Source organism: Miniopterus schreibersii (genome assembly GCF_964146895.1).
Source record: "Miniopterus schreibersii genome assembly, chromosome: 16".
NCBI classification, from domain to species: Eukaryota; Metazoa; Chordata; class Mammalia; order Chiroptera; family Miniopteridae; genus Miniopterus; species Miniopterus schreibersii.
In genome coordinates this window covers 30,100,195-30,127,347 of record NC_138116.1, presented here as the reverse complement: position 1 = coordinate 30,127,347, position 27,153 = coordinate 30,100,195, and the positions used below count along the sequence as shown (strand labels likewise).

At 37.8% G+C, this 27,153-nt stretch overlaps 1 protein-coding gene across 9 annotated transcripts in view; it reads left to right on the top strand.

Moving 5' to 3' along the window:
- The window catches only part of SSH2 (slingshot protein phosphatase 2), a 210,240-nt gene that overhangs the window by 85,542 nt on the left and 97,545 nt on the right, over window positions 1-27,153 (top strand). For 2 of the 9 annotated variants that reach the window (XM_081161273.1, XM_081161267.1), the window contains exon 1: window positions 23,673-24,027. The exons of 5 other annotated variants lie outside the window; for them this stretch is intronic. In XM_081161273.1, the coding sequence (XP_081017399.1) occupies window positions 23,900-24,027 (128 nt within the window). In that variant the 5' untranslated portion in view covers window positions 23,673-23,899. Of the gene's footprint in view, window positions 1-23,672; window positions 24,028-27,153 lie in introns of those variants that run through there. 2 more of the 9 variants (XM_081161268.1, XM_081161271.1) reach the window with 2 other exon arrangements.

Below are 27,153 nucleotides of genomic sequence, written 5' to 3'. Positions count from 1 at the left end.
TGGCTCACACCCACATTAATCTCCTTACAAACAGTTGGCCACTACACTCTTGGTATTCTCTTCAGAACATGCTCTGTGTGTTTTTTGCAATATGGACAAGCTGAAAAATTTCCAAATCTTTAAGTTCATTTTTGCTTCACAACTTCTTTAGTTCATTTTTCTTTTCTTATATTTTACTATAAAGAGTCAGAAGGAACTAGGCTTGCTGGATCATATGGTAATTTTATTTTTAATTTTTTGAAGACTCTAACCATTTTACATTCCTATCAATAGTGCACAAGGGTTTAAGTTCTTCATGTCCTCAACAACACTTGGTATTTTGTTTTTTTGGTAGTGGACATCCTAATGAGTGTGAGGTGGTATCCTGTAGTTTTGATTTGCATTTCTCTGATGATTAGCGATGTTGAACATTTTTTCATGTGGTTAGTGGCCATTTGTTTATCTCTTTTGAAGAAATGTCTGTTCAAGTTCTTTGCCCATTTTTTAATTGAGGTTGCTATGGTTAATTTTATGTGTCAACTTGACTAGGCCTAAGGGTGCCCAGATATTTGGTTAAACATTATGTCTCCGAGGGGGTTCCTGGATAAGATTAACATTTGATTCAGTAGATTGAGTAAAACAGATTGCTTTCTCCAATATGGGTAGGTAAGGAAGAATTCACTCTTTCTCCCTGACTGTCTTTGAGCTAGGACATTGGTCTTCTCCTGACTTCAGACTTAGACTAGAAGTTTCACCATCAGCTCTCCTGGGTCTCCAACCTGCAGATCTTGGGACTTCTCAACTTCCATAATGTGTGAGCCAATTCCTTAAAAAAAAGATCCATCTATCTATATATTTCCTATTGATTCTGTTTCTCTGGAAACCCTGAGTCATACAGATTTTGGTACTGAGAAGTAGAGTGCTACTATAATGGATACCTAAGAATGTGGAAGGGGCTTTGGAACTGGATAACTGGGTAGAGGCTAGTCAGAAGGAACTAAGCTTCTCCTTCAACACTTTGCTTAGAAATTTCTTGAGCTGAATATCCAGTTTCATCACTCACAAACTATACTTTCCACAAGACATTAGAACACAAACACAACTCAGCCAAGTCCTTTGCTGCTTTTTAACAAGAGTTGTCTTTCTTCCATGCCTATAACATGTTCCTCATTTCTATATGAGACCTCATCAGAATGACTTTCACTGCCCATATTTCTGCCAGCATTTTATTTGTGATTATTATGTGCTCTAAGAACATGGAAGGCTTTTTCTCCAGCTCTCCTCTTTGCTTCCTGAGCGCTCACCAGAATTTCCTTTTAACACTCACTTCATGGCAATCTCAGCTTTTTCTAGCACACACTTTGGGTATTTACCCAAAAGAATTAAAATCGGATTCTTGAGAAATTTGTACACTCATGTTCATTGTGGCACTATTCACAACAGCCAAGTATCTATTAACAGATGAATGGATAAACAAAATGTGGCATATGCTTACAGTAGAATATTAATTCATCTTAAATAGGAAGAAAATCGTAATGGTACATCTGTAATAGTGTCAACAATAAAAATAAAGAGGAAAAAGGGAAGAAAATCCTGACACATGCTACAGCATGGCTAAACCCTGGGGACATTATGCTAAGTGAAATAAGCTAGTCACAGAAGGACACCTATTGTATGATTTTACTTGTATGAAGTACCTACAGAAGTCAGATTCTCACAGATATAAAGTAGAGTGTTGGTTGCCAGGGGCTGGGGAGGGGAGGATAGGGAGTTATGTTTCATGAGTACAGAGTTTCAGTTTTGGAAGAGAAAAAAGTTCTAGATTGGATGGTGGTGATAGTTGCACAAAAGTGTGAATGTATTTAATGCCACTGTACATGTACACTTAAAATAGTTAATATGACAGATTTTATGTTATGTGTATTTTACTGCAATTCAAAAACAAGCAAGCCCCTTTTATGACATGAATATTCTAACAATACTTTGTCTTTCTCAGAAGATAGGCATAAAAATCTAACATGAGCCTAGCTGGTGTGGCTCAGTAGTTGAGCGTCGACCCATGAACCAGGAAATCATGGTTCAATTCCCAGTCAGGATAAATGTCCAGGTTGTGGGCTCTATCCTCAGGGGGGGAGTGCAGGAGGCAGCTGATCGATGACTGTCTCTGATCGCTGATGTTTCTCTAGCTCTCCCCCTCCCTTCCTCTCTCTGAAATCAATAAAACATTTTTTAAAAAATTTTAAATCTAACATGATTACAGAACTAAAAATCAAGTTTTGTATCATTACTTTTTTTGGTGAAAAGATAAATGGATGAAATTCAATGCCATTCTTCCTTTTGTGTATTTCTGAGCACATAGCTTTTCTTCTTCTTGTGTGATGACCCACTTTGCTGCCTGGGGAACAGCCAAGAAGGAAACTGTAAAACTAAACCATAAAACATGCCAATATTCAACCATTTTAACCTATAAACAGATAGCTCATGTGAGTCAACCTAATAAAATTGTAAGATAATAAGTAAAAATAAACAAAAAATATGTTAGTGAAATACATTTTTGAAATCCCAGGACATCTTTTTTTTAATTTAATTTACTGGGGTGATGTTGGTTAATAAAATTATATAGGTTTCAGGGGTACAATTCTGTAATGCATCAGAAGACTTTAAAGAATATATATCTTATTGACTTCAGAGAGGAAAGGAGAGGGAGAGAGAGAGAGAGAGAGAATCAGTGAGTGAAAGTCATTGACAGGCTGCCTCCTACACACCCCCTAATGGGGATGGAGCCAGTGACCTGGGCATGTGCCCTGACCAGGAATAGAACCGTGACTTGGTTCATGGGTCGACACTCAACCACTGAGCCACGCTGGCTGGACGCAAGACATCTTCTTTTTTTAAATCCTCGCCTGAGGATATTTTTTTCCATTGATTTTTCTAGAGAGAGTGGAAGGGAAGGAGGAGGGGGAGAGAGAGAGAAAGAAACATTGATATGAGAGAGACACACGAGGCCTGACTAGGGCTGGGGTCTAACCTGTAACCTGAGGTATGTGCGCTTGACCAGAAATTGAACTTGCAAGCCTTCGATCCTTGGGCCAACACTCTAACCACTGAGCCAAACCTGCCAGAGCAAGACATCTTTTTAAGATGAATAGTTGTGGTAGGAAACAAAATACTTTAGAGCTAAATTTAGAAAACAAATATTTTAATTATAGAATTATTTTATTCCTATTATACCAACTGTAAACCTTTAGGAAATTGTCTTGGGGTTCAGCAACTTTTTTTAGTTTTCTTTTTTTCAATTATAGTTCTCCTTCAACATTACTTTGTATTGGCCTCATATGTACAGCACAGTAGCCATGGGTCAGCAATTTATAATATTATAAAATAACATAGTTTCAAAGGTCTGGAAGAAATGTTCTGTTTTGTTTTAAGACAATTGAATGCTTTAAGCCATTCAGGACCATTTTTATGTTTTCCCCCCTCAGCTCAAGCAATACATATAATATTTGTTGCCAATTTATATATATATATATATATATATATTTTTTTTTTTTTTAAATACATCTTTATTGATTTCAGAGAGAAAGGGAGAAGGAGAGGGAGAGGGAGAGGGAGAGGGAGGGAGGGGGAGAGAGAGAGAGAGAGAGAGAGAGAGAGAGAGAGAGAGAGAGAAACATCAATGATGAGAGAGTCATTGATGGGCTGCCTCCTGCATGTCCCTGACTGGGGATCGAGTCCGAGGCCCAGGCATGTGCCCTGACCAGGAATGGAACTGCGATCTCCTGGATCATAGGTCGATGCTCAATTGCTGAGCCACACCCAGCTGGGCCAATTTTTATATTTTTAATAACTCAATGTGAAGTTATTTTTCATGTTCAGCCCAAAACCTCTCCTGTTTTTAAACCTAGTTTCTTCCTCTTTAGTCTTTCATAGACATAAAGAATTACTCACCATCTATTGAAAAAATTCTTTACTTTTTAAAACGTATTATTTTCCCCAAGGTACTTCAAAGTAGCAATGAAAACAAAGTTTGCAGCAGATGGGGGAGAAAGCAATGTGGGCCAGTGGAGTCTCAGAAAATCTCTTGGAAGAGCCAGGTCTTGAATGAATAGGATTTGGATAGAACACAAGAGGCGCATTCCAAGTATTGAAGGATGGGAAGAGTGGAAGGAAATCCTCAGAAGTCTGGAAGTAGGCGCTAATGTGTTTAAGGGACAATAAGAAGATAATTGTTTATCTCTCACAAGCAAAGGAGTTCTGGTGTGATCGATCTTTGTCTACAAGAATGACATAACTGCCAGAGATGAGTCTGGAAGTTTTACACAGTATGAGAGAAGGCAGGAAAACTCTCTAGAAAGCTGTTGCAGGCAAATGGCTCGAGGTATGCAATTACCTCCCCATCAGATAGCAGCATGAGGACAGTGACTGCGTCTTTTATCTCAGTATCCACAGCAGTTAACATGTAGTTAGCACTCAGTAAATGTTTGTGAAATGAATAAATGAGAATAGAAGAATGTTGATATATGGACTAGAAATGATAGCTTTATTAGAAATGAATCAGAGCATTCTTTGTGTAAGATACAGTTTCACCATGGTATTGTGTTATTAATTCATTCAATTTGTGGAAAAATCTTTTCTCTAGATCTCTCTGATACCTCATCAAGTTTCCTTCATCTTTGTTTATTTTTTACTTTTGAGATTTAATTTCATTTAATTCTAGCCTATTTGGTAAAATAATTTGTGCATGGATTTAAATAAAATTACAATAAGTGCACTACATTGTCTTTTGGCTGTGAAAAGAAGGCATATGTACTTCTCCTTCAGTATATGTTCTAGTTAAAGAATATATTAACCTAGAGAATACTTTACTTCCAAAACTGAAACTCTATACCCATTAAATAATCACTCCCCAACCTCTCCTTAACCCAGCTCCTGGCGATCAACATTCTACTTTTCATCTCTGACAATTTGACTACTGTAAGTACCTCAGATAAGTGGACTCATGCAATGTGTGTCCTTTTGTGACTGGCTTATTTCACTTAACATAAGGTTCATTCATGTTGTAGCATGTGTCAGAATTTTTTCCTTTTTAAATATGAATAATATCCTATTGTAAGCATATGCTGCATTTTGTTTATCCATTCATCTGTTAATGAACATGTGGGTCCTTCTACCTTTTGGCTATTGTGAATAGTGTTGCTATGAACATGGGTGTACAAATTTGTCGTAACCCTGCTTTTAATTGGGTATATAGCCAGAATTATGGATCATATGATAATTCTTTTTTAAATTTTTTGAAGACCCACCATACTGTACCATAATGTCCCACCAACAATGTACAAGGGTTTCAGTTTCTCCATATCCTCAACAACACTTGTTATTTTCTGTTTTTTGGATAGTGGACATTCTAATCAGTGTGAGGTGGTATCTCATTGTACTTTAATTTTTTGAAAAAATGGAAAAGGAAGAAAAGTCCATTGTGAATTAGAGCCAACATATATATATATATATACACATATATATATGTACACACACACACATACAAATTGATATTACATATGTTTGATTTACAAAAATAGAGTTTTCCACCTTGATCTAAAAACTTTCAAGCAGATTACAAACATTTAGGTGTGGCCACAAGAGGGTGTAGTGAGCTGTCCTTTCCTCCTAGAGTTCTGCCACTGTGTGAAGTAACCCCTTTAAATTGGTAAGTGCACACTTATAAAAGCTCTTTTCCTAGCCACTTGATAGGAATAAGAATTTTCATTTCACTGAAGTACTCTTTGTTTCTGAAGAATGTATTTACTCTCTTTTATATTTATCTGGCATGTTCTGCTTCTGGTAGCTATGAAAGGCATTCTTGAATCTGATTTGAAAAGTAAACCTAATTATTGCAGCCCTAACGAAATTAGATATATCTTTTACAGCTAGGTAAATAATTTTACGTTTTCCCCCCAGATGTTATTGTTCATGGTATAAACAAAAAACACAAACAAGTAAAATAAATTTCCCCTTAATTCTTGACTTTGCTAAGTTTTGGAAAAACTGTTTTTGTACATTATAAAAGCCTTAAGATTAATAAAATAGCAAATGCCTATCACTGCTGGCAAGGAATTCTGAGAAGATGGTAGGATAAGAAGCACCAAGAATCTGTCTCCCTACTTAGACAACAGTTGCACTCGCAAAATCTGTCTGATGTAACTGTTTGGAACTCTGGGGTCTGCTGAAGGCTTGCAACTTCCAGAGGAAGGCTTAGAATTTAAACTGTGCTCAATTTCAGCCCTTAGCAGATACCCATCCTCCACCCTCAGCCAATGGCAGGCAACTGTGCATGTGTTCCTGAGCAGCTTGCACACAACTTGTGGAAGACAGGGAGGGCTAAAAGGACCCTGTCTTCTAGATATCAGTGATATGTGCTCTGATAGCTCATTGCTACTTCTGATCACAGAGGTGCCAACAAAGGCACAGACAGCCTTTGTTGCAATTCCCCCCATTGTTACAAGACCCTCTCCCTCTAGCTGAAGTGACATCAGCAATTTAAAGGACTGTCACTCTTCTTTTCTTCATTTTTTGCTTTTTCCTCTTTTGGGAGCCAGACATTAAAGACTAGGACATTCAGAATCAACTGCATATGAGGGGATAACTATAAAGTGACCGTGTGTGTCCAGGGAAAGGTTCAGAAACTACTCAAGAAGACCCTTAAGTTTACACCTAAGTCTGATCCATGGTACAGAGACAGCCTACAACAATTAAAAATAAACAAACAGACCCAATAACAATAGCAAAAAAAGTAGTAAACCTTGGGGAAGATGGGGAATCTGATTTCCAAAGTTAACACATTATTATATTCTAATATCCAATGTTCAACAACAACAAAAAATCGCAAGACATACAAAGAAACAGGAAAGTATGACACATTCAAAGGAAAAAAAATAAATTAGCAGTTGTCCCTGAAAAAGACCTAATGACAGATATACTATATAACGACTTTAAAACAACTATTTAAAGATGTTCAGAAACTAAAGGAAAATGTAGAAGAAGCCAAGAAAATGATGTGTGAACAAAATGGAAATATTACTAAAGAGAAAACTTAAAACGAAACCAAAAAGAACTTCTGGAGCTGAAAAGTACAATACCTAAAATGAAAAATTCCCTAGATGGATTCAAAGACAGATTTGAGCAGACAGGAGAAAGGATCATCAAACTCAAAGATAGGACAGTGGAAATGATCTAGTCTGAGGAACAGAAAGGAAAAAAGACTAAAGAAAAGCAAATAGAGCCTGAAGGACCTATGGGACACCATTAAGAGGATCAGCATACACATCATGGGAGTCCCAGAAGGGGGAGAGAGAGACTATTTGAAGAAATAATGACTAAAAACTTTACAAATTTGTTGAAAGACATGAATATAAATATACAGGAAGTTCGGTGATTCCAAGTAAGATGAACTCAAGGAGTCCCACACTGAGGCACATCTTAATCAAACTTTGAAAAGACAAAGAAAGAATCTTAAAAGCAGCAAGAGAGAAGCAAATTGTCACATACAAGGGATCCTCAATAAGACTATGACCAGATTTTGCATCAGAAACTTTGGAGGCCGGAAGACAGTGGGACAGTATATTCAAAGTGCTAAAAGAAAAAAACACTGCCAACCAAGAGTTATATATCTGGCAAAATTGCCCTCTAAAAGTGAGAGAAAGCCCTGGCCAGTATGACTCAGTTGGTTGGAGTGTTGTCCTGTGCACCGAAGGTTGTGGGTTCGGTTCCTGATCAGGGCACATACCCAGGTTGCAGGTTTGATTCCTGGTCAGAGCACATACAGGAGGCAACCAATTGATGTATCTCTTTCACATCAGTGTTTCTTTCTCTCTCTCTCTCTCTCCCCCGTCCTTTCTATAATCAATTTTTTTAAAAGTAAGAGAAAAATTAAGACATTCCAGATAAATGTAAGTTGAGGGAGTTGGTGACCACTAGACCTGCCCTACAAGAAATGTTCAAGGGCTTCTTGCAAAGTGAAAGAAAGGACACCAGGCAGTAACTGGAAGCCATATGGAAAAATCAAAATCTCAATAAAGGTAAATACATGGGCAACTATAAAAACTAGTACTATAACAATGGTTTGCAAATGTACTTTTTGTTTTCTACATGATTTTTTTTTAATCCTCAAATTCCATATCACTTCAACATTCATATTTAATTATCTTAAAAGATGATGAATAAACCATCTAATGGGGAATTTTTACAAAGTGAAATTAAAGAGCATTTACTAGAACTAATATATTGAATATTAGTATTATCTGTAGAATATTATTCTTTCAGAAAAGAGAGTTCAAAATGTTTACCATATTTTCACCAGTTGCTTAGAGATCAAGATTTCTGAAAAACAAGATTTCCCATGTAAAAGTCCCATGTAAAAGTGGGAAAATTTATCCCAGAGCAGCATCTGTCCTTCAAATTATGATTAAACAGGAAATATAAATAAATTATAGGCATACAAATATTTTCTTTTTTTTTTTTTTTAAATATATCTTTATTGATTTCAGAGAGAGGAATGGAGAGGGAGAGAAAGATAGAAATATCAATGATGAGAGAGTCATTGATCGAACCCACAACCCGGGCATGTGCTCTGACCGGGAATCGAACCCCAATCGCCTGGATCCTAGGTCGACGCTCAACCGCTGAGCCATGCCTGGTGGGGCCAAATATTTTCTATTATGCCTGTGTAATGGCAAGGAATTGTACTATATTATTGTTTTTTCTATCTTTATTGTAATATTATTTCTATGGATAAAAATTCAGGTTTTTTTTTAGGTTTCCTGACTAGTTAGTGTTGATTTTCTTTTTATATATTCAAAGGGGTCATCAAGAGAAGTGTGGACAACCATCAGTGTAATAAAGGGAAAGAGCAATTAACTAAGAGCAAGAAGACCTGATTTTAGTTTTGTCTCACCTCTTGCTATGCTAAGCCTCAGTTTTCTCATCTGTAAAATGAGGATATCTGCTCATCTATTCTCTAGGGTTGTTAAAAAAGAAAGTAAAATAGTTTATAGGAAAGCTTTGACAAATATTGAGCACCGAATATTACGGCAAGATGTAAAGTGATGGCACTCTAATGGGTATTGGTTTAAATTCTTTCCCATTTTATTTTACAAACTCATAGCCTGATTTCTCTAACTCTGTGCTATGACTGTTACCCTTTATATCATATAGTATTATGATAGTTTACTGAGGAAAATCAAGAAGAAAAATTGGCAGGCTTTAGCTACCAATAAAGTTCTTATTTAGTACAAATCTAGTATTAAATTAGAAATAGGAGCTTCCTATCTCTGGGTTAGTAGGTCAGATCTGATTCAACTTGGATGATTACCTAAAGTCACAGCCACTGGCTGCCATTTAGAAAACCCCGTTTAAAGGTACTGATCATCCTGTTTCATCCATTCAATGAATATTGAGCAAAGACTCAAATACTTGCTTCTCTGACTCACTACTATTCCACCATCCTGAGGCAGAAAGAATGTATTAATAAACATAACTGGCAGACTATTCTGGTGTTAATTATTCACTGGGAATTTCCCCAAGCTAAGCAGCCATTTGGAGAGAGAAGAAAGGACCTCTTATCAATGACATAACCCGCCCTAAAACAGCTGTTCTGCTGAAACACCAAACAAAAAGTCAGGAAATTTAGAAACTGTTTAAAACACATGATAGGTTATGAGCCACCTTTGCTTACAACAATCCTTAACCTTCTGTGGAAAAATTCTCACCTCATGTTCTAGCAGAACTCTCAGCTTCCCTTCCACACCACGTCCAACACTTCTGTTACACATTATTTGCTGTCTGTCCTTGCCGGTTACAACTGAGTTAGGGCAGGGACAATCTCTATCTTGTTCATGATTATATCCTTGAATTCTTACACATAGAAGGTACTCAGTAACTTTCTGTAGAAGGAGTGAATAAAGAAACATATTTTTCATCCATTTTCAGGCTTTGGGAAAAGATATTTAGCTTCTTTGAGCCCATTCCCTCCACTCTATAATAGAAACAATATTTTTTAGTTTTTTGTAAGAATTTGAGATATAAAGGTTAAGTGCCTATCACATAGTAACAGGCACTCAACAAGCAGTAACTATTTTTAATGTTTTTATTATAACTCCTTTTGATCCATTAAACTGAGTTCTTCTCAAAGTAGGATTGTAATTTTATGTCAGTAATAAACAAATAAATCTTTACAGTACATATGTATTTCAGAAACCTTCAAAAACTAGTTCTTCATCCAAAAAAAAAGCAGTCGACATTAAGGTTAAAGCCCTTTTTAAATAAATTAAAATATGCCTAGCAGGCCAATTTGTTTTGGTTTTTTGTTGTTGTTGTTTTGCTTAACTATATCCTCTTAAGAGCTGGAACATGAAATTAATGAAATCACTTTTACTATGCAACTGAGTTAAATGGTGATTATCTTAAGTAGGTTGGTGTGCGAATTCTACAGAATACCAAATGACTCTTAATTTTAAGAAAGCCAAACCATTGGGCTTTCTTTCTTTAAATTTTGAGCAGTTTATTCTCAAAGTCATTACAGTGTTCAACTAATTGAACATATAAACAGAGTTTAAAGTAAACATTGGGAAGCAGACATATATTCCTATTCTGAAAGACCTGTTATATGTAAAGAAAAAGAATATTAAGGTATTCAAAGTAATTTTTTGACAATTAAGGTGTGACATATTTACAAGAAAAGTATTAGCTTTAAATTAATTAGGTAATTTTCATAGAATTATAGAAGTATTGAAATAAATATTAGAAGACCCCAACAATCACCTATGCTATTGAATACAAGGGTAGTTCCATAAAAAGTCCCAAAGCAGAGCTAGTATTTTGCCAATATAAAATATATCAAATTGCCAATACCAAAATATGCTAATATAAACATGTAGTGTGGAAGCTGTACCAAAGAAAACAGCATTAGGAACCTGAGTATCACAAACTGTCTGCACAAGATTTCTTAGGTGTGTTCATAAAAAAGGAACTTTCAAAAGAGCCATTATAATGGATAAAAAGTGATAGCTACTTAAACCTTTTGGTTCTGTCATTTTCAAATGTAGCTGCAAAAAAATCTAAATATAACTTTAAAAATATTAGCTTATGAATAAAAAAGTTGAGTGATACTTTCTTTATGCACTTGGGTTTTTAAACTAATACTATGATAATTTTAATAGATCGTAACCTCTAGACCCTACCACTGCAGTAAGTAAGCGCTCTCTCAGACAGGAACTCATCTTAGAAAATGAAAAGGAGAAACATGACATGTTTGAATTCAAAACAGAACAGTACTGTAAAATGGCAACATATCATAAAAATAGCAGCATGTGTTTCCTTAAAGCAAATGTTTAAGACTGAACTGTAAAAACTGGCCTAGAATTGAGAAGGTGAGGACTGTTTATCAGGACGGCAATGGAAGAGGGTTAGCCATTATTTAACATGCTTATCTCTGATTTTGCATCTGCTATTAAGACCAAAACAAGGGGGAGAGGGGCAGAAAATGAGTCTATACATATATCTTCACATGTCAAGCATATGTCAAGAATGGGTAATTAGCCCGGCCGGGCGTGGCTCAGCGGTTGAGCGTCGACCTGGGATCCAGGCGATCAGGGTTCGATTCCGGTCAGGGCATATGCCCGGGTTGCGGGCTCGATCAATGCCTCTCTCATCATGGATGTTTCTGTCTCAATCTCTCCCTCTCCTTTCCTCTCTCTGAAATCAATAAAGATATATTAAAAAAAAAAAAAAAAAGAATGGGGAATTAAATTATCCTTAAAACACATACATGATTAAAACACGATTACATTTCTCTGTCACTCTAGAAATTTCTCGAAAATGGCTAACAAGTCAATTTGATATGGGTCTTTTAGGGTCTAGTGTGTGAACACATTTCAGAAGGTTATGAATTCTAATGGTCTTATTGGCATCTACACCTTTGGTGAAAATATTCCTATTTCTTGGAGTTTAGACTCTTTAAATATTGTATCCTTTAACTTTAAAATGCTTGCAAATCAAGATCAATTACTGTGACAGTGTCCTCCTTTGTCATTGGGTTAAATATATACAGAGTGGGGCAAAAGTAGGTTTGCAGTTGTCCGTATGGAAAAGAATACAAGAACAAATAATGATGCAAGAACAAACTGTTTCATGTATAAACAACTGTAAACCTACTTTTGCCCCACCCTGTATTTTTACCTCTCTCTACTGGCTTGTTTCCCTCATCTTATACACATGGTCAGGTCTTTATCACACTAAAAGAAATTAAAAGGTATATTTAAAAATACCATTCCATAACCTTGCTTTTACCTCAAACTGCACTTTTATTTTGACCCCTTGAAAGTATAGTCTGTGTGTACCGCCTTCTTGTCTCCCATTCACTCTTCAACCCATGAAATCTGACTTTTGCTTCCTCCACCACTCAGACTGCTGCTCTTATTAAGACTGTCAGTGAGTACTTTTGGGTCACCATCTTAAATGACACCACTGACCATTCCTTTCTGCAGTTCTCACCTCCTTCGGCTTTCTTATCATCATTCTTTGCTGGTTCTTCTCATACTTTCTACCCATAGCCTCCCAGTTGCTTTCCCCAGCAATTCTTCCCCTACCCGTTTCTTAAAAGCCAATTTCTCCAAGGAAACCATTCTTGCCTCTCTTTCACTTTATAGTACAGAGGGAAATTTTCAACCTTTGGGGGAACATGGAGTCATTATAAAATGTCACTAAAACAAAAAAGATTTCTAATCCATTGTTCCTAGTTATGTAGAAAGAGCACTGGTACTGGAGTTAGGAGACCTGTGTTTGTATTGGCTGCATGACCTTTAAAAGTATATTCATTCTTTCTCTGTCTGACTTATTTCACTTAGCAAAATACCCTGTAGGTCCATCCATGTTGCTCCAAATGGCAAGATTGCATCCTTTGTATGGGCACTATTCCACGGTGTACATGCACCATTTCTTTATCCACTCATCTATGGATGGACGCTTAGGTTGCTTCCATATCTTGGCTATTGTAAATAATGCTGCAGAGAACATAGGGGTGTATATGTCTTTTTGAATTAAAATTTTGGATTTCTTTGGATAAATACCCAGAAGTGGAATTGCTGGGTCATATGGTAGTTCTATTTTTAATTTTTTGAGAACCTCCATACTGTTTTCGAAAGTGGCTGCTCCAAATGACAATCCAAATGACAGTGCATGAGGGTTTCCCTTTTTCCAAATCCTCACCAACCCTTGTTTGTTGATTTATTAATGATAACCATTCTGACAAGCGTGAGGTGATATGCCATATGATTTAATTTATATGTGGAATCCAAAAAACAAAATAAGTGAACAAATAACACAGAAACAAACTCATAGATGCAGAGAACAACTTGATGATTGCCAGATGGGAGGGGTGTTAAGGACTGGATGAAAAAGGGGAAGGGATCCCTGGCTGGTATGGCTCAGTTGATTGGAGCATCATCCTGTGCAGTGACGGGTCATGGGTTTGATTCCTGGTCCGGGCACATAGCCAGGTTGTAGGTTCTATCCCCAGTCAGGGCGCGTACGCAACCAATAGATGTTTCTCTCTCACACTGATGTTTCTCTTTCTCTCTCCCTCTCCTTCCCTCTCTCTCCAAAATCAATTTTTTAAAAAAAATTTTTAAAGGAGATTAAGATATACAAATTGCCAGAAGTAAAAACAGCCATGGAGATGTAAAGTACAGCATAGGGAATATAGTTAATATTTTAATAACTGTATTGTGTCAGATGGGTGTTGGACTTGTTGGGGTGATTACTTTGTAGGTTACATGAATGTCTAATCACTGTGTTGTACACCCAAAACTAGCGTGGTGTTGTGTGTCAACTGTAAATAAAAAATTTTTAATTTTTAAAGTACATTCATTCTTTGAGACTCACTTTACTCTTCCTTAAAAAAAACTATCATGCTTATTGTGAGACATAACTAATACATACATCTGGAAATACCTTTGTGAATGTCTTTTTAGTTCTTCTCATGTCAACTTATAGCAGAGCATTTTCCTGAAATAAGGGAATTTAGAAGGTTTGTGAGGGGAAGTCTAAAAATCTTTAAAGTATTTCTCTTCTAATTATTTAATGTACTTATTTTATTAGGGATGCTTATCAACCATAAATAGTTTTCCAGCTTTGGGCTTAAATCATGGTGAGAAGGGGAATTATAAACAAACCATTTAATGAACTTTCTAAAAAAGGATGGAAAAGCCAAAGCTGAAATAACCGCTTTACAGGAAGTGACTGTATAAAGGTAAATCTTAGAGGAACTAGTCTTTTCTCTTTTTATCTGTTAGACACCATAATGCAAGAGCTTACACAGTAATTAGACTATCAGGCCTAATTATTGTTTTCTGTAAGTATACAAGGTCCTTAAGTATCTGAAACCAGTTGATATACTTCCTTACTGAGATTTTTAGGGGAAAAAAAATGAACAAGTTTTTGCTTTGTTTTTTTTCCAACATTTTATTATAAAAGAAGTAAACATGCAGGAAAGTTGAAAGAATTGTACAGTAAACACCCAAGTACTCATCCCTCTTGGAGTCACAATTAATACTGTGCTATACTGTATTGGCTTTATCAGATATCTACTCATCTATCCATCCTTGGGCTAGAAGTTTTTAAGCAGGAAAATGTTTTATTTACTCTTTTACATATATTTCATATAGCAACCTTAAGAAATAAAAAATTTCAATGCTTTACAAGCTATAATTTTAACATTTTTGATAAAAATTTATTATATGTATAACATAAAAACATGAATGAGAGGATGATTGCCAAATTCAGGAGAGTAGTTAAATGTACAGACAGGGGGGAAAGGGCTCATAGAGAAGTTCCCAGTCAGCTTCTACTGTAATGTTGGGTTTTGTATTGATTTTAGAAAGAGAGAGGGAAACATCAATTTGTTGTTCTACTTATTTATGCACTCACTGGTTGATTCTTGTATGTGCTCTGACTGGGCATTGAACCCACAACCTCGGCATATCAGGACAGCACTCTAACTGGGCTAGCCAGCCAGGGCCTTCAACTGTAATGTTTTATTTCTTAAATTCTGAAGAGTAAAATGTTAGAACTTGATATTGCATCTATTGAGTTATCTGGCTGTGTCTTATCCTCTTGGTTCTTTGCTGTATGTTTGAAATATTTCACAAGTAAAAATTAAAAGAAAGATTTGCTACTTAGTTGTCTTTTCCCCTGACAAAGTGCTTTTCACTTCCCCTAAGATCCTTTATCCAGTTGGCCTTCCAGCTGAGGTGGATTGAATAGAATCTGACAGCACCTTCTCTCTTCTCAGTTAGTTTGATGTACTAGCTAAAGAATGATATAAAGTGCCCCCTTTCTACCAAGGATTAAGGAGTATAACTTTGGCGTGCTTCTTGGTTTTGCCTAACCCAGAGAGAGAGGGAAAAAATTTCCTGTATTATACTTAAATTCCTTGAAGCTATTTGACATGGTTGTTGAAAAGTGTATAATTGTGTAAGTATGTAATTTTGCATGTTCACCTGATTTCAGAGAATAAGGACATGAAAAGTGAAATATGGCCAGGGAAGCTGATACATGAAAACTTGGAGAGATAATGATGCTGCTCAGCCAGCCCCTGGAAACTTGACCAGTCTAAACAAACTACATAGTACTAAATTGCTTGTGAAAGAGCTGAATCAATCCTGCTGCAATTTGAACTTTTGGCTCCTGAAAGTCTAGGGCAAGCTTGAAAGTAAAAATAAAGCCCTTACCTACTGGGTTGTGTTCCAGGCCCTCTACTGTATTCTCTGTATGAAGGAGACATCTATCCAAAAAGCAAGAGGCAGCAGGAGAAATATGAGGCAGTGAGAAGGAGTTTTAGGGGCTTCTCCCTATACCAGATGTGGAGTGAGCTTGCAGGGGGAAAGAACCTCCATCATTAATTAATGTGTTGATTCCTTCAGGAAATGTTTATCTAAAGCCCTAAGAAAAAATATAGTGGGATGTGATATAAAGGATCAACCAACCTACCAGAATATATTTAGTGCTTATGATTCACCAAGCACTTACATGCCTCCTTCATGTAAGATGCTATGTAAAAAAAAAAAAAAAAAAGGAAAACAAAAAATCCATAGTTATAAGTGCTTTGAAAAGTGTCTTGTGGTGAATATTAGTTTGAAATGCAGAGTTCTAAAGGATCTGGAGCAAGAGGGTGGCATACAACAGCCTAAAGATCATCTTACTGCTATATTTAGTACTGGGTTAGGTCCCTATTATTGGCAGGACCTGCTAGGCATAGCTAGGATGAAGTAGCGGGGAAACCAGGTGCAGTAAGGTAGGCATTTAAGGTCTCCAGGAGTTCTTCCTTTTGGCAAGACCTTTTCAAACTTAGCCTGTTCTGTAATGAACCTCCACCATCATGGAGACAGTATAGAATACTGGTTAAGAAAACAGATCTGGAGCCAGAATAGCTGGCTGGGTTTGAAATAGTGCTGAATAACCTTAGTCAAGTTATTTAACCTCTCTGAGCTTCATAGAAATAGTAATAGAATCGTAGGGTTGTTTGTGAGAATTGGATACTGCATATAAACTCTGAGTAGAGGATCTGGAACACAGTGAATGTCAGCTCAACAAATGTCAGTTATTGTTTTTATTTGCAAGAACTTCTTAGCTCCTCTAGCCTCCATTTTTTGTTACTCCCAAATTCACTTCCCAATTTTCTACCTCTGTTTCACCCTATTCCAGGACATTGAAGGTGGCATTTGGCTCATTCACCTGTAATATATTCTACAGCATTAATATCTAACAAGATCTTAAAATATATTCTGAATTAAAAATTATATAATCGTCAAAGTAATTTAAGTATTATGTATATTAGCTATAGTTCAAATAATTCTTAGAAATCAATAGTCCATAATATGGTTCTTCATAATATTTTTCTTTGTAATTCGGTTATTTTTCTAGTTTCTCTCTATAAGCATATTTTACTTAAAAAAATTGTTTTATTGACTGATTTAAGAGAGAGAGAGAAAGAGAAACATTCATTTGTTGTTCCACACATTTATGCTTTTATTTGTTGATTCTTGTATGTGCCCTGACCAGGGATCAAACCTGCAACCTTTGTGTATCAGGACAATCCTCTAACCACCTGAGCTACCCAGCCAGGGCAGTATATTTTACTTTTAAAATATATATATTTAGTTTTAGATGAAGTATATAAAAGATGGGGTATAGTAAAAAGATCTTGGGCCCTGAGATAATTTTAATTTGTCTTCATTGTTGAAAGTATTACAGATGTTCCCCTTTCTTTTCCCCCATTGATTCCCTCCACCCCACCCTGAGAAAATTTAATAGATCACATGGGAAAATGAAAAACTAAACCTTTAGGAGGGCAATTTTATAACACCTACCAATTCCTAAGATGTTTGAAATATTTTAACTAATTACCAATTACACCTCTAGGTATCCATCCAACAAATGTAGTCACATGTACGCACAAAGATTGTGTGAAAGCATGTTCTGGTGATATTGTATATAATAGTAAAGACTGGAAACAACTTAAATGTCCATCAGTAGAGGACTCTAAATAAATTACGTATAATTGTAAAATAGAATATCATGCACTCCTTTAAAAGAATGAAGTGAACTATATAAAAATGGGAAAATATCCAAGATATAGTGATAAGTGAATGGAAAAACAAGCAGAATAATATGTATAATATAGTTCTGTACTTGTGTGCTTGTCTGCATGTGTGCGTGTGTGTTGTTTTTGTTGTTTTGTTTTGGGGAGGTTGGGGTGGTTGTGGGCTTTTTTTAAAAATATATCTTTATTGATTTCAGAGAGGAAGGGAGAGGGAGAGAGAGAGATAGAAACATCAATGATGAGAGAGTCATTGATCGGCTGCCTCCTGCACACCCCCACTGGGGATCAAGCCCGAAACCTGGGCATGTGCCCTGACCAGGAATCGAACTTCGATCTCCTGGATCCTAGGTCAATGCTCAACTGCTGAGCCACGCTAGCTGGGCTGTGTGTTGTTTTTTTTAATCCTCACCTGAGGATATGTTTATTGACTTAAAGAGGAAAGAAGGTAGAGGAGAGAAAGAGAGAGAGAGAGAAACACTTATGTGAGAGAGAAACAATATTGATTGGTTGACTCCCATACACACCCTGATCAGGAATCAAACCTGAAACCTTTATGGTGCACGGAAGCATGCTCCATCCAATGGAGCCACCCTGCTGGGGCTGTGTTTGTGTTTTGTAAAGGGCAGCTACTATATTAATGTTCGCATATGCAAAGAACATTTTGGAAATATTACGGTCATCCTTGTGAGTAGGATGATGGGGATGAGAAGAGTGACTTTTATTTTACCTTTCTAAATACCGGGGCAAAAAATGTTTTAATCATTCAGCATGTGTTACTTTTACCATTTTTTAAAACTAGTTTTAAAAAAATGTTTAAAGAGATAGAGTGGGGATTAAATGGTTAAATGTTTTGTAAGGTGTGTTGGATGTGAAAAGTGATCTATAAATGCCTATTATTTTTACTAAACAATAGAGTGTGGGGCTTTTGTAACCTGAAGAAAGCAGCATTTCAGCATCTCTTCCTACTGGAGCATATGGTGGTTAAGACCATGGGGATGGATGAATGCCTTAGAGATTGCCTCTCATGGAGGTGATACGCAGATCTTTTTAGTATTCCCTATTGCTCTTATGGTGGAAAGTTCCATGGAAGGGAGTGGAAGGGCTCAATGACATTGTTCCATCCAGTGTTTAAAACTATTGTCAGGTATTCTTTTAAATAAAACTATTAGCCACATGGTGATTGCAAAACATGATTGCTTTTAAGAGCCTTTGTTTAGAGTTTGGATTGTTGTATTGTATGAAGAGCGCCTTTGACTAAGTGTAGTGAGATACCTCTTGGTGCTGTCTGAACAACAAGTTTAAAAATTAGGGGTATTATCTTGAGAGTTTTATCCTAGCCGTTTTGCAGATTAACAGGAGACAGAATGTTTTGCTACTCTAGGTAACAGGCTTTTTGTTTTGTAGCTCTTTAAAGTGTTGTTTTCTTCTCTTTTGACACTCGAGGGATTAATTTACTATTTATTTCTCTAGCTCACACCCTTAGAAAAAACACAAAAATACAAAGAGATCTTCTAATTGGTATAATAATTTTTCTTTATAACTAGGTGTGTGTTTTTTAATCCTTACCAGAAGATGTGTTTTTTTGTTTGGTTGGTTTTGTTTTTAATGATTTTTAGAGAGAGAGGAAGGGAGATAGAGAGAATAATTGATGTGAGAGAAAAATATGATCAGTTGCCTCCCATATTCACCCTAACCCGGGGATCAAACCTGCAACCTGGGTATGTGCCCTGACTGGGAATCGAACCTGCAGCCTTTTGGTATACGGAACAACGCTCCAACCGAGCCACCTTGCCAGGGCTATATCTAGGGATTTTAAAAATGAAGTTATATAAGTTAATACTACTATTTCAAAGTTTAAAAATTACAAAAATCCAGTGAACACTGCAGATCTCACATTACTCAGATTGAAATATTGAGTTAATGTAATTAACTACCTGGGAAACAATAATAGAAAAGACTCCCTGGATGCAATGGTGGTACGTAAGGGAAATTTGTATGTATTTTAATTTTCATTCATTCATCAATTTCCTACCCCAAATACAAACAAATACAACTAACTTTCGGTTATTGGAAGCTGATTGGCTAATTTATGGATAATAACAATAATGAAAATATTTAGTGTTTTGTTCACAAAGCACTTTTATTTATGTATCTTAATAAAACTGTGATATAAACATTATCATCCCCGCTTTAAGATTAAAGAAACCAGGTCCGGGATATAGTTTTACTATGGACATGTATTAACTTAATTAATCCTCACAATAACTGAAAAATTAGGTACTAATACTGAGCCACAGATTAAATAACTATCCAAGTTCACTGCTATTGTGTCACTAAGATTCAAATCCAGCCTATTAATTCCAAGGCCAGATTTTTTAACTTGGGTTCTACTGCTTTGAACTAGATGACTGTTTATCTTAAGTGGATTAAATGCATTCCCCAGGATCTCCAGATTGGATGAAATTCCTTTCCTAAGGTTCCCAGCTCTCACAAAAACAGATTTTGGGGACTCTTCTTGAGGGTTTATTATATCATTTTACAGATGAAGTTAAGTGACTTGGCCAAAATCTTACTTTATTAAGTGGCTGTCTTAGAACTAGAACTCAGTTTCCTCTGGTTGCTAGCCCACTATTTTTGTCAAAATACGCTAATACTTTATAACTCATTAACTACCATCTTCCAAGTGATCCACCCATGTTGAAATTTTGTTTTGCAGCAAAAGCATGTCCACATCCTTCACTCACATCTTAGTGCCCCTTTGTGGTATACAGTTAGTTCTCTGGTTTTATAGTGTTTACACTTTATGGAGGGACCCATGAAGACATACTAATGGAAGTACCTTAATGGACATAAGGGACATTTATTACTTTAATCCTCACCCACGGACATGGTGTGTGTTTTTTTAATTGATTTTAGAGAGAGAGGAAGGGAGAGGAAGAGAGAGAGAGAAACATTGATGTGAGGGAGAAACACTCATTGATTGCCTCCCAAACGCACCCCAACTGGGGATCACACTCACAACCTGGGTATGTGCCCTGACCAGAAATCTAACCTGCCACCCTTTGGTGCACCAGATGATGCTCCAACCAACTGAGCCACACTGGCCAGGGCTAAAATTTTTTTAAAGTAATAGATGTCCTGCCCTGGCCAGTGTGGCTCAGTTAGTTGGGCATCCTCCTGTGCACTGAAGGGTTGCTGGTTCGATTCCTGGGCACATGCAGGGGTTGTGGGCTCAATCCCTAGTGGGCAGCATGTGGGAGGCAGCCAATTGATGTTTTGCTCTCTCATCGATGTTTCTCTCCCTCTCTCTTCCTCTCTCTGTAAAAATCAATAAGAAGTCTTTAAAAAGATTTTTAATGCTTTAACATATAATTCTATAAAAATTTTATTTGGTCATAGCTAATGCTATCAAGAGCAAAATTAACACTTTAGAATATTCATATTTTTGAGCCTTGAAAGAGTCAGCAAATGACATGACAAAATTCATTTCAAGTCTAACTCAAGCAACAGTGTAAAGAAATACAGCGATTTTTCTTCATGGAACTTTGTGCAGATTTTATTTTAGAGAAAGCTCCTGACTTCATGAGTAGAAAACTAGCTTAGTTTATTTCACGCTACTCAATCTAATTTGGAATCATTTTTTTTTTAAGTCCTAGATGCTTGGGTACAGAAAGCTTGCTCCCTAGAACCTTGTTTCCTGACAGTGGAGAGTAAAGAATTAAATTGAGCTGAAACTAAATTGATTGACATTTTGACACTGAAGATTGTGAAAAGAAAGGAAATGTGTTCAACTTTTTAAAACAGGCAGTAGCAGAAAGAACTATTTCCTTAAAGGTATCTCAGTTTGCAAAGATGATTTCATTCTTTTCTTAAAAACCAAGAGGCATATTCTGGCACTTTCCCAGTTTCCTATATTACAGTTCAGTGTGAGAATTTAACTTTGAAAAGCTTTTGAAAAAGCCTGGATGAGGCAGTTAAAATAGTCTCCTTAGCAGAACAGGCACTGACAGAGGTCTTTTGAGGGAAAACAAAGGAGTACGCACTTCTGGGATGTCACTATAGGAACCTTTTTATAAAAGACATGTATACATATTTATGAAATCTTTATCTCTTGCATTTTTAAATGTAAGAGATATTAAGTGTGAATTGAGTAAGATACATTTCCTGCTGACTTCTTTTTCAGACAGATACAGATGATTACCATGCAATCATCTTTCCTAAAAGACATCATTTAGTGTTGACTTCAATAAAATCTCATCTCTGCTGTGTCATGAAAGGAACTGGACCCATCACCTTAACAAGTGCTGTTCTAAACAGCCTGCTGCCTTTTTTTTTTTTTTTAAATCACTGCAGGAGGTTGTAATAAATTACAGCCTGGAAGAAGTTTTAAACTGGCAAGTTTGCCAGATATTTAAAGCAATTTATTTTGGGGTGTATCAGCAGATTTTTTTTCTTACCCTGCATTTGGGTGCCTGCTGACACAGCCAGAACAAATCTTTCAAACATTTTCCTTCCTAGAGATGGACAAAGATGATAATGCACTGGACTCCAAGATCCAGACCTTTCACTAACTCTTCACTTGCCAATTGGTTCCTTCCTATGACCGGATCTGTAGGACGCTAGATATCTATTTCCAGTATGAGTTTGCCGTATTTCTAGTCCCTCAGTGCCTTGGCAACAACTCTAAGTTTTATGGAATGATCAATTAAAATAAGAATTATTCTGGTTTTAGGCATTGAATTTATAGTTTAGATTATTTCGTTACTAGTATTTTGAAAATTGCCAAACTTCCCAATAGGAAAAGAAATCTGAAATTTTATATTTAAAAAGGTTTTTGATTCTAGCATATTTTGAGTTTTACAGTGACTTTTTTCTCATTTTAGTCTCTTTTTTCATAATTTGATAGTGAAATTGGTTTTTTAAATTATTATTAATTTTTGGCTCTGGAATCACTAAGGCAGCTTATATACATTTTAGTCAAGCATTCAGAAAAGCTAAACATACTGGTGCCTGAAAATATTTGTCTTGATGAGATTAGAAGGGCAAAAGATAAGGGAACTAACTTTTATTGAGTGCCTCCAAGGGGCCAGCCTCTTTTGTAAACCACTACATAACTTGTAAGAGAAAAGAGATTCTCATTTTACAAAGAGCTGGTTCCTAGTCAGGTGAAAGGCACTGCTCAGTGTGTTGTTAGGAAAATGATAAAGGCTTAAACTCATGAAGGCCTCAGGGAATAGGGTTTGGTGGGAAAGGCCCTAGATCAGGAGTCATAAAGCTGGAGTTCCTATCTAAGTGACATCAAACGAGGTCAACTGGCTAGACCCGGAATTTTTACACGTCTGTCATGTCTTCCTCTCAAGACTATTTGGCACAATATAATTATCAGGCATGGCTGCACATTGGAATCACCTGGGGAGCTTTGAAAAGCGCTGACGTCTAGATTCCAACCTCAAGAGAGTGCGATTTGATTGGTCTCCGGTGCAGCTGGATATCGGACGTTCTTAAATCCACACTGGTGATTCACTCGTGCAGCTAAGGCTGTGAATCCTTGGTCTGTGAGGAAAGCGCTTTGTAAATTTATTTACAAGGGTTAGCAGGTATTATCGACTGTGTTGATAGCTTGTTTTTTACATCATAAATTCAACTGTTTTGCTTTTTTTAAAAAAAGACAGCTAATCTCTGAATTTCCCCAGCCTTTAGCACATAGGAAACCGTTGATAAATGTTTGTTGCATTTGTGAATGTACAGTCTTTTGAAGTTTTAAAGTCGTTCGGAAAATGGGGTTTGTTTGAGGTTGACTGTATAGAGCCGGTTAACAGGCGGACCTTTCTGTTGAAGCATTCCCAAGAAACGTGAGCCTTTCTTGCCCACCCCCGGATCGGCTCGCGGCCCTACTTCTTCCGAGCCGCGGAGCCTTGGGGGTGACCCTTGTCCCCCGAGCCAGGACGCGCGCAGCAGGATCCGGTAAGTGCCACGAACTACGGGGCGGGGCGCCCGCAGGGCCGACCCTCCGCGCCCGCCGGCCCACCCCGCCCGGCGCCCCGCCCCGGACGCGGGTTGGGCCGGTGGCTGGTGGCGCCCTGCCTCCCTGCACTCCACGGCGGAGCCCCAGGGCTGCGGTGGCTGCCTCCGCGCGTCCCGGCGGGCCCAGTTCGGCCGCCGGGAGCCCGCGCTGCCCGCGCCTCCGGCCGGGCGGATCCCAACGCCAGCGCCTCGCGCCCGAGCCGGGCCGGGGCCAGGATGCGGACCTGAGAGCCTTGAGCGGGCCCCATGACCCTGAGCACGTTGACTCGTGAAAGGAAGGCGCCTCCCGCCTGCACCTGCAGCCTCGGTTGCCCCGACATGATCCCCTACTTCTCTGCCAACGCGGTCATCTCGCAAAACGCCATCAACCAGCTGTGAGTGCACCGCGCGCCCTCCCGCCCGCTGCTAACGCTCGGAAAGTTTGCGTTCGAGCAGGCGCTTTCCCAGCATCCTGGGGAGTGAGCCAGCGGGCGAGGGCGAAATTGCACCCTGCGTTCTTGCTGGCCCCGGGGCGTCCGGGGAGGATCCTGGGGCGGAGGTGTGGGGTAATGCTTGGAGGCAGAAAGTGTTCGGGGGTGGGGGTGGACGGACGGAAGAATCCTTTGCGAGCATTTATGGTAAACTTTGAGGGGACCTGAAAGTGGGGTCGTCTCAGGGAAGTTGTCTGTGGTGACCGAGTGACAGCCGAGCCGTATGGGACTGGAGACTGAAGGTGAAGGGCGGGCTGTGGCTTCTGAACAGCCAGCCGGAAACGCTAGGACCCTTGCGGGTCCTGCTGGTGGTCAAGCTCCCGTGTTTGTTGGTTTGATTTTTGTTTCAAGTAAGTTTGTGTCTGACCATAGGTTTCTGTTGCAAGTCGTTCACACAAAGAAAGGCAGCTCATTCTTAGCTCCCGCTGGTTGTAGTCTGGAATTATTTCGAAAACTGGATTCAGTAGTTTGGCTGTTTTTCTTTTTGCCCCGCCCCCCAGTAGTACAGTGGTCCCGTAGGACGTACTCAGCCTGAGCCTGCCTGCGTATCTTCATTCACTGAAGTGCAAGATTCAGGAGCATCTTTGTGACTGTTTCTGAAGTCTCTAGAGTTGTCCTTCCTTTACATTTGTGGTTTAGCCATTTTTGAGAACTGCGTGCTGAAGCTTGTGGTTAATCTCACCTCACAGTTATAAAGCACAAAGTAAAGGAACTCCATCTGTTCAAGTTGCATCCTCAAACCAGGGGAGTGGTTTAGGATTACTTTAGGTAGCAGTTTGGTCTTCCTGGTATATTAGCACTCCAGAGTGGCTTCAGAAAGTCACCTACTGAGGTTTTCCCTGACTCCTGGCACTTAAGCAAGGCTTCTGTCTTCCTCCCAGGTCACCCCTGAAGAACTTCTTAATTGAATGTCCAACAACAGAAACTTCATCATTTCTTATTAAAGGTCCCAACAATGGCATGTAAAGTGATTTATAAATAATCTTACATCTAATTTATTATTTTAATTAATGATTTGCACTCCTAACAAATCAAGTTAAACTCATTTGAGTTTCAGCTTTTTCCCTTTGTGTAGATTCATGGGGAGCTCCTTAAAAAATAGCCACCACCACCCCAAAACAAAAACAAAAAAATGCCCACAGTGCTTTTAGTGCTCTGTACTGTAAACTCCACATAATTTAGTCAACTGTTTACTTGCATTTTCCTTTTTTTAAAAAAGGACACGTGGAGTGAAAAAAGAAGAAAAGGAGTAAATATTCTGAAACTGGATAACCAATCTCAAAGTAATGGTGTCAACAATATTTTAAAAATGAAAAAGGCAGTGGGAGCAACCCATATGTCCATCAATGGATGGATGGATAAACAAAACGTGGCATATAATACAACTAAGTATTACTTATCCTTTCAAAGGAAGGAAATTCTGACAAATGCTATAACATAAGTAAACTTTGAAGACACTGTTCCAAGTGAAATAAACCATGGCAAAAGACAAATGCCGCATGATTCCACATATATGAGGTACCTGGAGCAGTCTAGCTGCCAGGGCTTGGGGAAAGAGGAATGGGGGGGGGGCTGTGTTCAATAGGTACAAAGTTTCATTTGAGGAAGAAGAAAATGTTTTGGGGATGGTTGCACAACAACGAATTATTTAATGCTGCTGAACTGTACACTTAAAACTGGTTAAAAGGCAAATTTTGTTACGTATGTTTAAGTACAGTTTTAAAAAGATTAAACAGGCCCCTCTCTGGAGCACACATGCTTTTTTTTCTTTTCTTCCCTCCAGGTGCGTACCTTTGCTTTCTTTCTCCTGAGCTCTAAGGGTCCTCCTTTTGCCTGTGTAACTTGTTCCTGAGCCCATGAAGCCCAGCTGGCTCACTTCTTCCACAACCCACTTCTTCTACCTCTGTGACTTTCTAAGTAAACTTTTACTTGCATTTGAGTGTTGGCTCTGAATTCTTTCTTAGCCAGAACTCAGGTACCAAGATTGCTGTACCAAGGTCTAACTTCTGGTGCCCTTTTGCCACTAACACGTCCAGTTTCCACTCACTTCCAAACTGTTGTATGCTCTGGAAGCCTTACCAGACTGTGTTGCCTGGACCTGCTGCTAGCTGCCTTTCAACAGGGTTCACCCAGTGGGAAGCATCTACAAGAAAGGAAAAAAAGATTAAACAAAGTTTAAAAGGCAGAGCTTATTTATGTCTCTCTTTCCACTTTGAATCTTGCTTCCTGGTGTAATCAAAGAGTAAATCCCGATTTCTTTGGGTAAGTCATTTGACTTCAGTTTTTCCTACTATAAAATGAGAATACAGTGGTTCCTACCCCAAAGGATCCTAAGAGATCATAACATTTTGCAAACTACAAATTCCTGCACACAAAAAAATGAGTTAATTGAAATTAAACAATACCTAATAGCTGCCACTTACTGACTCCTTGTCACTGTACTAAGAGTTTAATGTATATTATCTTGTGTAATCACAGCAATCATGTGAACTTATTCTGTTTACAGATAATGAAGCTGAGGGTTAAAGAAGTTAAGAAATTGCTCAAGGCCATAAAGCTAGTAAATGACAAAACTGTCCTTAGAGTCCAGATCTGTTTCCTGGGCAGGGGCTGTTAACCACTATAAAAATGATATTCTTAGTAGCTGCAAGATTAACTTTTTGAGACTTGCACTCTTAGGAATTATCTTTAACTGCTGACATCTTCAACTTAATAGTGAAAAACATTTGCTATCCTAAGAATTTTGATGCTAAGGTAGACAGTCTTTTAAAGAATTTGCAAAATATTTATTTTTGTCTTTTGCCACTTTTTTTCTTAAAAGAGACTAATATCCTAATATTCACTTATTCTAAAATGTATTTATTAGTATTGCTTTAGCCATCATTTTTATTAGCATTTATAGTGTTGCCTAGTTCATCATCATTTCAAAATCTTTAGAGATCATTCTGAATACAACCCTAAGTTTTGTTCATTTAAACATAAACATTTTTGGCATCTAATGCAGAAGTTCTTAATTTGGGGTCCATGGTC